General features: G+C 33.4%; 1 protein-coding gene across 2 annotated transcripts in view; it reads left to right on the top strand.

Moving 5' to 3' along the window:
- Window positions 1–12,857, top strand: part of LOC145297712 (wings apart-like protein homolog) — a 427,159-nt gene extending 414,302 nt beyond the window's left edge. For both annotated transcript variants that reach the window (XM_080143917.1, XM_080143918.1), the window contains 2 exons: window positions 5,665–5,757; window positions 12,252–12,857. In XM_080143917.1, the coding sequence (XP_080000043.1) occupies window positions 5,665–5,757; window positions 12,252–12,317 (159 nt within the window). In that variant the 3' untranslated portion in view covers window positions 12,318–12,857. The remainder of the gene's footprint in view (window positions 1–5,664; window positions 5,758–12,251) is intronic.
- Window positions 12,858–15,534: the final 2,677 nt, after the last annotated feature.

Consider the following 15,534-nt stretch of genomic DNA (forward strand, 5'->3'; position numbering starts at 1 on the left):
CGCTCCTACCGGAGGATGGAAATCAGGCATTTTATGTTGATTAGAGATCGCTTATCTTAGAGCGCAGGCTTCTCAAAACTACGCATGACCTTGTGTCTAATTTCTTGGCAAGGAAGTGCATATATATTTTTTTATATATATGAGGGAGAGGGATTTCAGGTTAATGTTTTCCAGAGGTGAAGAAACCAGTGAAGTTTTAATGAAGTTAATGCAAGAGTGCTCAATACCGAAATAGAGCAAAATATATTTTTTATTTGTTTTACATAAGCATAAATATGTCGCTACACATTCATGAACATGTTTCAGTCGGCTAGTTACAAGTAACTGGAGATCTGCAGGCACATTGCTTATACAAAAGTTATGTCCGTAATCGGACTTTTGTATAAGCAATATCGCCTGAAGAGGTCTCTAATTACTTATAACCGGCTGACCGCAACATGCTTATGAATGTGTAGCGACATATTTATGCTTATGTAAAACAAATAAAAGTAATATATATATATATATATATATATATATATATATATATATATATAGGGAGAGAGAGAGAGATTCACACTGAGGAAGATCGAAGGATCGGTCGAAATTATGTGCTTTTGAAGGAAACATTCTTGTTTTTTTGTTTTTTCAAAAGACTTTTTGTATTTCTACACGTCAACACACAGGAAATAAATACACAAAAGATATAAACATTTATATATTTTTCGTATTGATTTTTTATTCATACACACACCCACACACACACACACACACACACATATATACATATATATATATATATATATATATATATATATATATATATATATATATATATATATATATATATATATATATGTAATAGAATAAAATATGCGTATTAAAAGCCAGGTATGCAAAAAGGTTTGTGTTTCATTCCAAAGAATTCGTCAGACTAACGCCACTGTCATTAAGCTGTGTATTGAGCACCGAAACAAAGACAGAAACAAAAATATATACGTATTATCAAGTGTAGATATGAAACTAAGATCATCTTAGATAAGTCACCATTAATATTGTTATAAGCTTGATTCGGCTCTGATGCGATTCAGAAAAGTTGTTTTTCACCTTCATATGTGTGTGGGTTGGTGGGTGGAAGGCTTTATGCATACGACTCCTCCGGCTCTCTCGGGGGGACTGCCGTCTGTCTTTGCTATTAGATTAGCAATTGTGTGTTAGCCTGAAAGAAACGGTGACAGGTGGGGATGGAGGGGGTGCGTTTTTGTAACTCTCCCTGCTTCCTCACGTAACTACACTTCAGCACATTTTTAGCCTCGTTACCCCCCCCCCCTCTCTCTCTCTCTCTCTCTCCTGTGAATTTACTTGGTTGACATCCCATAATAATTTATACTGTTCAGTTCTCGCTCTCGACTCTACGTCGGTTGCAGCTTTTATGCTGCACTTCTGTTCATTTGAAATACGCTAAGAGAGAGAGAAAGAGCGTGTTTTTTCTTTCTTTTCTCTCTCTCTCACTTCCAAATTCTCTCTCCCTTCCTCCTACCCTTTTCGCTATATTTCTTTCTCCCCTACCTCTAAATTCTCCCTCATTCCTTCGCTCCTTCCTTACCCCCCTCTCACTTTTTATAATAAATACAAAACGGTTGTAAATTTGTTCAATGATTCCAGTCCCAAGTTAAACCTCAACTTGTTCTTCTCATTTGATAAGGCTCTTTTGGGTTGAAATAAATTAATGAGATCGAGCTGTTTTTTTTTTTTTGTTTGTTTGTTTGTTTGTTTTTTTTTTGTTTTTTTTTTTTTACTTTCATTTTGCTCTGCTACGCATTTAACTCTCCCACTTAATATTCCCTACTGAAATTGCTATGTCCTTTACGGATATAACATATTCTCTCTTTTCCCAAAACTTCTGGCCTTGATGGAGGGGGAAATAAAAACTTGCTGCTATGGTTTCAAATAATGTGAAATACTAGCAAGGGAAGACGTGATTCCAAATATTCCTTATATGTTATACCTTCCCACTTTTGGAAATAGGGTACGATCATGAATATCTCCAGTCTCAAATAATCTTTATACACTGTGAAATTTACTTTATGTATGAAAACCAAAGAGGGGAGATATAACATATGAGAAATATTTGGAATCAAGTCTCCACTGGCTGTTATTTCAGATCATTTGAAATCATGGCAGCAAGTTTTAGTCTCCCCTTCCATCAAGGTTTTGGGGAAGTATCAGATATTTTGTAATTCATATACAAAACTAGGAAAACAAATAACTATGATTGAAACATTTTATGGCTGTAAAAAAAGTGCCCAAAATTGGCTCTGGATGATAGATGATCCCCCTTAATGAGCGACCTTAAGGACAAATGGCTCACTACACAAATGAGGTCATTAACTTTCCAACGAGCCTTCATTTGTTAAATTCTGATCAATAGTCACTGAGATTTGGAACTTATAAAATTGCCAAAAACGGTGGTATATCTATGGATATATCTATACTTGTAGCCAAATTGAATATTGAAATGCTCATGTCTTTGGTTCTTTACATGAAAATTTGCATGGTTTTTGAAGATTGTAATACTATTCTGTTAAAATTTTATGGCAATTGGTAAAAAAGAACCTATATTTTCAAACCAATAAAATATGTACACATTTGTATATATGTATGGCAGGCCAGTTTCAGTTCGGCTGCTTCGGTTGTCTCCCCTGTGGTCTTGCCAGGCGACTAATATATATATATATATATATAATAGAATTCACTTCTAAACACACTTGTATTTATGTATGTATTCAAGTCCAATGTAAACAAGTTCTTGTTTAACTGTCCCCTTAAATAATCCAAATTCTACCCAATCTACACCATTAACAATTACTATACTATCAGCTTACATTCATTAACCCTTATCCTCATGTGACTTTCAGGCTTTGATAAGTGGTAACTCCCTTGTGTAAAAACAAAAGCTGTTCAACAAAAAGTAATTTGAATAATTACCCATTAATAACCACTTCCATTATACTAGTGTGCAGGGTGGAATGATAAAGTCATCGCCCTAAAGAAAACAACACTACAGCTTTATTTTAAAACTTTTATTGAAAAAAATCAATTCAGGTAACTTGATTATGTAGTAGAGCTGACATCTATTCACTGTAGCCGCCTTCAGCTTCAATCACCACCTCAATACAGGTCCAGAACCAAGAGCATGCTTTTTCTACAAGCACCGGTGGGAGCTTGGCGAATACTCGGTGGATGCTGGCAATCAGGCTGGTTTTGGTTTTGTGGGAAATCATGTTGGTGATGTTCTCGATGTATGACCAAACAAAGTAATCCAGCGGGTTCAGGTCAGGGGAGCAGGGGGGGGGGGGGTCAGTGAGAGAAATGTACAAAGTTTTAACAATCATTTTGAAGCCAAGACTGGATCTCTTTGGACTTTTGAGCTGGTGTTGTCCTGCTGCCACACCCAGGTCTGTCAGCGACCACCTGATTGCACCAGGGGATCACCACATTCTGATATGACCTTAAACTATATCCAGTGGTGAGGCCCTAGCTTGCTGCCTTTGAGGAGTGTGGAGCCACCCTTTAATTGCCATTGCTCCCAGGTTCACTCTGAACCGGAGTGGTAGTACCTGTTAGGGTCCCAACTATGGGTTAAATAGAAACCGACTTGAAAGCAACAAATATGTTGTATTAAAATTTTTTCTTAAATCTTTGGATTCGGCATTAAATAACCTGAAAAGGGTTGATATGCCGTAAAATAAAAACGACCAAACGACCACATTCTTCAGCACATCCCGGTTCACTTTGGTGTTGACTTTCAAGCCAACTTCAAAAATGTAAGCAGGCATGATATCCTCATTTGAAACCACACTAAAACCATAACCGTGGCTGAAAACTTCTTTGAGCTGTGCCCTCAAGTGTTGAACCATCTGAATTTGCATTTTGAGGGTGCTGGCAATGGTCCTGTTGTCATAGCTTTGATCGGTAGAGAGCATGAGTTGTACAACGGCGCATCTCCGATCTCGCTTGTTGAACATTGTGTCACTTTCAGACATGATATAATGCTCCTATTACTCCTGGGATTTTCACACAACTGGCCAACTAGTAGATGGTCTGCAACAAAAAAAAACGGTTTTTATCAAATGAAAATGGAATCATGTTGTCTTTTCTAGGACAACAATTTTATTGTTCCATCCTGTATAACCTCCTTCAAAAATGATAGGAAAAAAAATTGTTTCACCAGTATTCGCATTCTATAGATAATAGAATATTTGTCCTGTTATATATATTTTTCAAATAAATATTAATAATTATTTTTATACCTACTGGCACTAGTGTTTCATGCTTACACAATCATCAGTGTAGGAAGTAATAATTACTGCTGGTTGAGCGATTTAAATCAAGTCACAAAGCGGCTCTTAACTGGGCTAGCATCATTAGCTCAAGACCACTGGCAATTAACATAAAAATGAGAGGAAATTCAGTGCCTATGACTGCCATATCGGCAGGCATTCATCTATAAATATAAAAGCGAAAATGTATGTATGTGTGTTCGCTTTTTCTATGTGTCTACAAAAGGCTTCTTTCAGAGAAGCGGTCACTCGCTTCACAACTTTTTAAAACTTTTTATATCACATACAAATCGTAATATCTCACAGTTAACAACGAAGCTCGCCTGTCTATTTAATTTGCCTGATTTCGGGAAGATAAATATTCAATATTTGTCGCTCGCCTCATTTTTCCTATAACATCTTCGGGGGGGGGGGGGGGGCGTTCAGCAGTAAATGAATACTATCCCGCAGTCAAAACTTGACCTCATTTAAAACGGGCACCTGCTAAATCCAACTAATTAAATAAATTCAAACGTGTTTCCGTTAGCATCTCGCGGTGGGACAATGGTTAACATCGCGCTTTTTTTTTTTTTTTTTTTTTTTCACACTTTAATTTACAACTCAAGAGTTCGGGTTCGATCCTCATACTTACTTTTTTTTTTACCCCCCACCCCAAACACCCGGGCAATGCCGGGTACCCCTCGCTAGTTAATATATAAAGTAGTAGCATTCATGTGTTTGTGTGTACAACTTTCCTGCAGCCCACGCCATTGGACCAATCATGACCAAACCTGGCATGATGATGGTCCTCCACCTAGGGATGATGCACACCATTTGCAAGGTTATGTGAAAATCAAAAAGATTAATATAAGTGCCATATGTGTCACAAACGTTTTCGATTCTTCGTCAAATGATCTTAACGAGTAAGCTGAAAAACTAGAGAAGCAAAGGAATTTCAATAGTTACACTCGGTCAGTATTCTCAGATAGCTGGGTGCGAGAGTGTTTTCGAGGAAGTTTAGCAAGCTGACTTCTGCATCAGAATTTGGATCACATGGAAAAGGGTGATATTATGACAAGTATTTAAAAATCTTGTTTACTCGTTTGATAGGAAATAATGTCATGTGTATCTTTATTTATATTTAAATTATTTTAATGTATTCATTTTGTTTATTTAATTTTTTTTGTTTTATTTATTCATAATAGTTATTTGATTTATTTTTTATTTATTTTATTCATTTTGTTTATTTATTTTTCATTTATTTTATTCATTTTGTCTATTTTTCATTTATTTTATTCATTAAACTTATCTATTTTATTTATTTGTTTATTTATTTATTTATTTATTTATTTATTTATTGCAGAGCCATGTTGAAAAGGTGAAGGAATATCTACCAAATGGATTTGGACCAATGATCAAAATATTAAAGAAATTCCTTGAATTCATGAGCCTCACGGTAAGTTGTTTATTTTGTAATTTTTAATATTGCATTTGTAAGAAAAATGTCCGTTTTGTCAAGTGTAAATAGTCTTCAGATTAGTTAATTGGAATTAATTACATTCTTAGAATGTTGAATAAAATCAATCAGTCCAATTTCCATCCTTGAGAAAATATTCCTTAAATGGATAGTAAGCTGTTTTAAAGAAATGGTAGTGATTGAACACCGCCGCAAATACAGTGGATGAAGTAGAAATGAATAGATCAATTGTTATGGTTTTTAGCAGAGTAATTTGTGCTGCTTGTGGTGGAACATTATCATGCTGAAGTATTTGTCTTTTCTGTTGCTGCCAAGTTGCAGTTTCTGCTGCATCTTGCATCAATTTGCTGACAATACTTAACTGCAAGTATTGTTTTGTAGTCAGTCACAAAACTGCAGTGAATTAAAACTGCTGAATACCGCCAAATGATCACCCCTGCCTTTTATTATGATTCTGGAGTTTGTGGAATGTTTCAACACCTCACTGCTTTATTAAACCTTAAACTGAGCATTGGATATAGCTTTAACACTCTTATTATTATTAATATAGCTCTATCCAATTGAGTATTGAACACTTTGTGCAAGATCTGTTGTAAATTTTGTTTTGCTATGATTTTGAGACTCCTGTCTCTCTTGTGTGTATGTGTGTGTATATTTATATTAATATTGGGACGATTAATTGGAAATCAGAAAAATTAAAAATTTTGGAGGTATCAGAATTGGAAAATTTTGTGTTTATATTCCGATGCCAAAACGATTCTTATAATTGTCTATTTTTTGTTTTATTTTGTTTAAAACGAATTCGTCCAATGCTGGTAATTATAAAATAATAAGTCTGTTGCCAAGGTCGCTGGAAAGATGGTGGGATCCTTCTACTGCTCCAGAAGATATCTCACGACTGATGCAATTCTCTATCTATATAAAAGCCAAGTAGGTCCAAGGATGGAATACTGCTGCCATATCTAGGCAGGAGCTGCTAAAAACAGCCTATCCTGCCTTGACAGGGTACAAAATCGACTTCATGGCTTAGTGGGAGATGCCCTTTTCTCTACCCTGCAACCTCTCTCCCACAGAAGAGACGTTGCGAGTCTATCCTTGTTTTATTGTTATTTCCATAGCAAGTGCTCGTCTGAACTCCAATCTCTGGTCCCCCCTAGCCAATCTTTCACGAAAAACACCCGTCTAGCTGAATCCACTGTGAAAAATTTTCCCCACTCTTTATCTGTGCCTAAATCAAAACGTGGATTCCATGAACAAAGCTTCTTTCTTAGAACTGCACGCCTGTGGAACTCTGTTCCCTCTGCATGCTTTCACCTGACTACAACTTGGATGTCTTCAAGTCCAACGCTAACAAATTCCTAATGAACCGCCCCCTTAAGTAAACACTTTCAAATCTCCACACTAACGTACTGTACTTGCAATAACCCTTATCCCTGAGTGGCTTCCGGGCCTTGATAAGTGGTGACCACCATGTAAAAAAAAAAATAAATAAATAAAAAAATAATTAATATTTATTGATTTTAAACTACCAGTAATGCTAAAAATTTACCGAGCAGCCCCCCCCCCCCAAATTACAACTGTGTTTTTGCGTTTGAGAAAATATATGCACATTTAATGTGTTTTTACGGTAATCAGAAAAAATAACAATTTTATATCTAAATATTTTGACATTTATTAAGAGTTGAAAATGGTAATTGTATCGGAATCTGGAATTTAGTACGGAATCGGTGAATGTATCGCAATGGGGGACAAAAATATTAGAATCGTCTCATTACTAATATATATATATATATATATATATAAAATCTATGTTAGGTTTGTAGGAAAGAACCCCAGCAAAGTACTCGAATATAAAGAAAATATCAATATAAGAGTGTAATATATATTTAAAAAATATTTGTGTTATAGAAGATTTGAAAAACATCTGTACCGTCGGTTTCAAATCCAACGCAAAATGAACCAAGCTCTGGTCACCTCTGCCGAACTCTTTTCAGCTTCTGTTTATATCTGTCTCAGGACGCCATTGTCAAGGAGACGTTTATAAACAGAGGCTGAAGAGAGTCTGGCATAGGCAACCAAGGACTGGTACCCTTTGTGTTAGATTTGAAACTGGCAGTATTGATGTTTTTCTGATCTTCTGTAACACACACACACACACACTATTTACAAGGGAGTCACTACTTATCAAGGCCCAGAGGCCACTAGAGGATAAGGGTTAATGGTGTGCAGTAGTCATCAGAAAAGCAAGCATTAGTAGTGGGAATTTGGTATAATTTGATTATTAAGGCAGATGGCTCAATAAGAACTTGTTTACATTGGACTTGAAGATGACTATATTGTAGTAAGCTGGAAAGTAGGTCGGTGGTGGGCAGTTCTAGAAAAGAAGCTTTCTTCATAGAATTCATATTTTAGATTTTTTGTGAAGGTTTAACAAGGTGAGATCATAGATTGAAGCTCAGATGAACACTTGCCATGAAAATAACGATAGAGCAGAGGCAGGCTAGCAATGTCTCTTTTGTGGGAACAAGGTTGTAGGGAAGAGAAAAGGATATCACCTACCAGGTTTTGAATCTGGCTTTGAACTCAGTCAAAGCCAGATAGGATAATCCAAGCAGCTCCTGCCCAGATATACTAGTAGAATACCTATCCCAGGATTGGTACAAGCAATAAATATAGCATCAGTTACTATGATTTCTTTCTTTGGTGGCTATGTTACAGTTTCGGTGGCATCCCCTAAATGGTAAAAGTTTTTTTAAAAAATAATAATTTGCCCACATTAGTCACCTTGTTGACTTGAATACATATTCCATAGTTTATGATGATAAATTGAATAGTTTACAATTGTACTAACCCTAACCCTAACGCCCTCTCTTGTCCGAGGGCAGGCCGTATCCGTCGCTAACCTGGTTCACGGGAGCATACTTGGCCGTGTTCATTGCTCCCGGCTCGCAGGACTATAGATGAGACCCAGCAGGGCTACATTCTTACTTGTCTAGTGGTGGACCTCTCAAGGGTGACCAGACGCTCACTGGTCACTGGAAAATATCTCTCTGCTGCTCAGGGCACGCAAAATGTGCATGACCCTAAGTCCGTATGGCAACATTGTGATTTCGGCCATCACTCTGGCTTCGTGCTGGATCCAGTCTATCTCTTTCATCATCTGACGTCAAGGCATACCTGAAAGAAATTGTATCCTCATTCAGGCCGGCAATCGAGAAACAAAGAAAAACATTTTTATATAACGAAACAAAATAATTATTTATAAATCCTTTTACACTTGTTCAAAGTCGAGTTCTTTGATCGGAGCTTCGTGATGCAGGTTGTATAACTTAATGTCATCTAATTAATTTTCCCAGCTAAGAACAAGAGCTTTTCAACTTAGCTCTTATGAGGGTTTCGCCCCCACCCCAGGTGGGGCGAGAGCAATGTGGACGTCTCGATGTTAGCCAGTAAAAAGACCTTAATTCTAAAAAGCGAATCGTTTTTATAAAACTGGCCTCTTCCTCCCTCTGTCATTGGAAGATTACTTTTCTTTTTTTTTCCTCTGAACCTCTTTTTTTCTCTATCCCATTATCCTATATTCCTTTTCTTCTCTCGTGAACGTCTTTCTCTATCCTCCCACTCTACATTCCCTTCATTTTCTCTTTTCTTGTGAACCTCCTCCCTCTCTTTCGTGACCATATCTCTCCCCAGGTTCAATTTTATTTATTTATCTGTCCAACTAACTTATCACTGGCTTGGTGGCCTGGTAGTTAAATACAACAGGTAGACCCAAATGACAACATCTCCCAGGCACCAAAGAAGACATTTTGAACCCAAGTCATTGTTTCCATAATATTTGAATTTTTTTTTTCAAAACTCAACCAGAAAACGATCCTGTATTGTTTTTCTGCCTAACTCAAGAATCTCATTATCATATTTATTTATTTTTTTTTTTTTACATTGAAATATTTTATTTCTTCTGGACATTTTTGCCTCTTCTTATTGCCACATAAGTACAAGATGGAAATTAAAACTGCTTAAAGAACAATTATTATCTATTATATTTTTTTTCTCTTGATAAAAGTCCCAGGGACATTTTTCTTTTTTTTCTTGATCAAATACCACACCCCGTCTCCTACCTTCTCTTCCTCTATTTGACAAGCAAGACCATCTGGTATTGCCAGGGATCTTGCTACATAAGCATATACATATTGATGCTCACCCTTGCACTTTAATCCTTTGACAAATATATTACTGAATATAACTCCAAATTTAATGTAAATAATAATTTTGCCTATTAAATTTTTTGTATCTAACTTATTTTAAATGTATTTGGAGGCAGGTGTGAGTTTGGATATGCGAATCCCCTGAATGATAAAGTTTAAAAAAAAAAAAAAATGTGCTCAGGGTGTGAAGCATAGATATTCTAAAATTAATAATGATCACTACATCAAAATTATTTAAAATATTAAAAAAAAATAAATAAATAAATAAAAAAAAACGCTTTATGTATATATGCATTAGTGATGGGATGATTCCAATATTTTTCCCAATTCCGATACAATTACCGATTCCGATTCTTTATAAATCTCTAAATATTTAACGATAAAAGTGTTATATTGTCCCGATTACCATAAAAACACATCTTAAATGTGCTTATATATTTTTTTTTTTTTCAAACGTAAAAATACACTTCTGATGTGGTGATCTAGAGATTTTAGTTTTACTGAAAGTTTTAATCAATAAATATTTATTATTTTATTATTACTCCAAGCAGTGGAAGATGTTTCTTAAACGAAAATCAAATGAAAAAAGATAATTTAAGGAATTGGTTTTGGCATCGGAAAATAGGCTAAAATTTTTCCAATTCCGATACCCAAAATGCTTTGATTTTTTCCGATTCTGATTAATTGTCCCAACACTTATATGCACCCCATGGATGCTTACATTTACAAAAACAAATATGCCTATGTTATTCACTATGTTGTCTAAAATATATATTCCAAAATTGATAATGATCAGTTAATTGGTTTAGGAGATTACAATTAACTCCTCATTATTAGGTAATATCTACAGAGTTTACTTGAAGGAGTTTGATTATTTAATCAAACTCCTTCAAACTTTGTGGAAAATATATCATTGAAAATTATGGGTTAGAAAGGATAGGAACTTAAGTTTTGATGTCACGATGGGCTCATCAGATATGGCTCAAGTTACGAATCTGGTAAGAATATATATATTAATTAAAATTGAGAGAATAATGCCAGAATTACAAGATGGACTTTATAGAGACGGTACCTTATTTATTACTAGATGTAATGATAGACAATTATAAGTACTTTACAATTGACAGCCTTATAGAATGGATATGTTTCTCCACTGACAATGAGTTATACACTCGAAAGGACCTCTGGAATAAATACCATCCACAGTTGAAAAAAAAAAAGGAAAAAAAAAAAAAAACCATTCAGGTAAATAAATAAATAAACAAAATTATTTAATTATTTATTATTTATTTATTTATCTGCTCACATTTATTTATTTATCTGCTCACAACGGCTGTACATTCTTGCATTGTAAGCCTTCAAAAACACCTTTTATCTGTTAAACAATTAGGTTTAGTCAGGAAACAATTTCACAGATTATTTAAAGAATTGAGCCTTAAAATAACTATTAAAAAGAATAAGAAAATAAATCTTAACTCACTTACCCTTAACTCACATGATAATAGATCTAAGCCTTATGATAAGCCTAAGGAGAAGAATATTTTATAGAGATAAATTATAAAATCACTCTAAACCAAATAAAAACAAATGTTAATAAATAATATATGTATAGAATTTCCAAACTATTCATTAATAAATATTTAATGAAAATAGAGTGCTTGAACAAATCAATTGTGAAAATGATATTCTCCTGAAGGTTGAAGGTTCAATTCTCAGTGTAGGCGACTGAAAAATACAATTGCAAATTACTTAGGACCTCTATCCAGTCATGGCTGATAGAACGAAAGAATGCTTCTCCCGTAAAGTAAATAAAGGGTTCTGTTTGAAATAATGTTGAAAATCCAGAGTTTGGCGAGTTACACCTAAAGAAGGCTGGAGGTTGCATTGACCAAAACGCAAAGAAAATGACACTCAAGATGAGAACAATAGTCCAATGAATCCAAATAATGCAAATAACTATTCCTCATCTAAAAAATACAGAAATGAAAATAAATAATGATGCACAATAATGATTAGGTTACAGTAAAAATATAAAGTACATTAGTGATGAGAATTTAGATTGGGATGCAAGACAATATTTTTATCAACCTAATATTTATGGTGTTTTTACTTTTGCTTTTCATTTATTTATTTAAATAAATTATTTGCGTTTTACTTTTTTGTGTGGTTTTTCAATTTCTTCTGTTTGATGATGATAATAATAATAATTCTACTCATTGTCTTTTTTCTCTCTTTTTTTTTTTTTTTTTTTTTTTTTTTTTGTAGAGTGCATCTGGAGGTTCTGGAAGTCGTTCCATCGCCCGTGTGATTGAAACCCTGGAGTCCTGTTGACACTGCACCTCAACACCTCTCACCTAAATCCCCCTTCCCTTCCCTCTCCCCCTCCGCTGCTTTTATCCTTCACCTTCTCCTCTCCAATATGAGCCCTATTTCCCCACCCTAATCGCCTTCTATTTTATAACTCCGTTTCCCTTTTGCACCTTCCTCCCATCACTCTCCTCTTCCTCTCACATTTACTATATATCTCTACTCCCCCTCCCTCCTGTCATCCATCATGCCTCCATAATAAAAAAAAGATTGCACTTTTACCTTGCATCTTCACATCTCCCTTATATTAGCCAGGCTAGATCATCATTTATCCCAACCCACAACTTCTTATGTAATTAATTTTGTGTTTTCTTTTGGAACATCAAATCAAACCATTCATTGCCCCAATTTTTCATTTTTGTTTTTAATTTTAAACTCATATATTTTAGTTTTGTTTCCATCTTTTTAAGCACCCTCCCCCATTGCCCAAACGTTTTTCTGAAAGTCAGAAAAATAAAATAGTTATACTAAGCAAAACAAAATAAACATTAAAAAAAAAAAAAATTGAAGAAAAGCTCACCATTTGGATAAAATGTTTTGCAGGTTTTGTTTTATATACTTCCAACCTCTGTTCCTATATTTCTAATCTCTTGTGCCTCTGATCTGTTTTCCTGTACCCCTAATACATTTTCCCGTACCTCTCATCTCTGTTCCTGTATCCCCAATATCTTTTCCTATACCGCTAATCCTTTTGTCCTATACTATTAATTCCATTTATGACATTTCTAGTTTCTCTTTTCTTGCAAAATATATTTCTTATGCATATTTAAAAGAGCTACAAAAATAATTTCAATTACAATAATTTACTTTAAATAAAAGAATTTTCAGTTTCATAAAAATCTTCTCATAAAAAGATTGTAAAAATTGTGAGTGTAATATATATATATATATATATATATATATATATATATATATATATATATATATATATATGTGTGTGTGTGTGTGTGTGTGTTTTGTAGGATACATGGTTTCGAAATAATTAGATTCAAAATTTTTTTTTATCATAGCTGATGCCTTGATTCTTGCACAGGAAATAAAATACCCTCCTTTGTTCGAATTAAAACAAACAAAAAATTTTTTTCATGTTCTTTTCATTCCATTCCATTTCTAGCTCTATTTAGTCACAGCAAACAAATTAACTTCTTTGAAACAAAACAAAAAAAATGTTCATTTGAACTCACAAAAAAGATAGAATTATTCCCGCTCAAAAACATAAAATTTTCAACTGACTGTAAGACATATGCATGTTTTGCTATAACAGGTCGAGAAATAATAGAAATTTTAGTTAATTTTAAACATGAAATTGTTTTTATATTTCATCTTTTAGTTTTCATGGTTTTATTTGAATAACTGCAAGAAATTTCTCTTTGAAAGTATGTCAAATAGAAAATTGTATAAAAACCAGGTGAAGTCAGATTTGAAGAATTCGATTTAATCAATTTGAAGATAATTTATCGAAGATGCATCGTTTGGCACAAGATGATCATAGATTAAATCTGAATTTAACTCCGTTTCTGATCCCTTTACCCCCCCCCACACACATTCTTTTTACATTTTTTTTTTAAATTATATATATATATATATATATATATATACACACACACACAATTAAAGTCTCCGTTTTTCATCTTTTGTCCTTCCCGCCATGTGGTTGTTGTGGAATAATATCCACATGCTCTGAAAAATAGTTACCATGTGCTGTTAATCCATGTCTCCAAACTTTAACTATCATAAGTGATATTGAGCACTTTTCCCTTATAAATAATACAACTATCTTAGTATCAAATATATAGAGATAACATGAGGAATAAAAGTTACAAAGAACTTTATCGTATCATCAGATCAATAAGAAGAGAAGAGGAGAAAAAGAAAGAGAAAACCACATTAGGTCATGGCATTTTCAAGCTAAATGCTTCTCATCAGAAGAGAAGAACCAGTATCATGCAAATATAAAGATATAAAAATAAAAACTGGCTTTAGAAATTATATATATATATGTATATATATATATATATATATATATATATATATATATAAAGAAAATATGAGTTTAAGTGAATATGAAAATAAATAAAAATTCATGTATACTTATATTTTTCCTTTGTATATATATATATATATATATACAAGGAAAAAATATAAGTATACATATATCTATAAAAGTGAACGTGTCTGTGTGTCTGTCTGTGTACATTTCCCTACGCAATAACTCTGTCAATTTTTAGTCTACAGACTCGAAATTTGATATACAGGATACTGAGATTTTGGAAAATCTATGTGATCGGTTTTCGGCCAGAAATTTGGCTGCTAAGGGGTAAAAGTTCAACGATTTAACCTTTGAGAACTCTACCAAACTCCTCCGACAATTTTGGGTCTAAACACTTGAAATTTTAGATATAGGTTCCTTGGGCATGGATCTAACTTAATAACTTGATTTGAGCCCAAAACAATAAATTTTAAGGGGTCATAATAGGGGCCAAAGTTTAAACAATTTACCTTTTTTTTTTTTTTGCTCAACATACACCTCCAAACACTCGGGCAACGCCGGGCATAAATGCTAGTATATATATATATATATATATATATATATATATATATATATATATATATATATATATATATATATATAAATGTTCTTTAGCCAGTTTTTATTTTTACTTTTTATATCTTTGTATTTGTATAATGTTTGCTCTTTTCCTCTTCTGATGAGAAGCATCTAGCTTTGAAATGCCATGAATTATTTTTCCTCTCTTCTCTCTTTTATTAATCTGATGATTTAATAAAGTTTTATGTAACTTTTATTCCCCATCTTTTCTTTATGCATGAATTGCTCCTCTTAACCAAGTAGCGCTTTTGCTATTTTGATAGGATTGTATAATGTATATATATATATATATATATATATATATATATATATATATATATATATATATATATATGCGTATACTTGTGTATGTATATGCATATATATATATGTACATATGTATGTATATATATTCATATATATATAGGTGTGTGTGTATGTGTATATATATATATATATATATATATATATATATATATATATATATATATATATATTACGTCTTTTGTTATAGTTTAAAAAAATATATTCTGAAATTAGATTATTCGTTTCCACATACACTTTTCACCCTTCTCGCTCAAAACGTCTTTGGTT

The sequence above is a fragment of the Euprymna scolopes genome, chromosome 18, assembly GCF_053919585.1.
Source record: "Euprymna scolopes isolate OS-2025 chromosome 18, ASM5391958v1, whole genome shotgun sequence".
NCBI lineage: Eukaryota > Metazoa > Mollusca > Cephalopoda > Sepiida > Sepiolidae > Euprymna > Euprymna scolopes.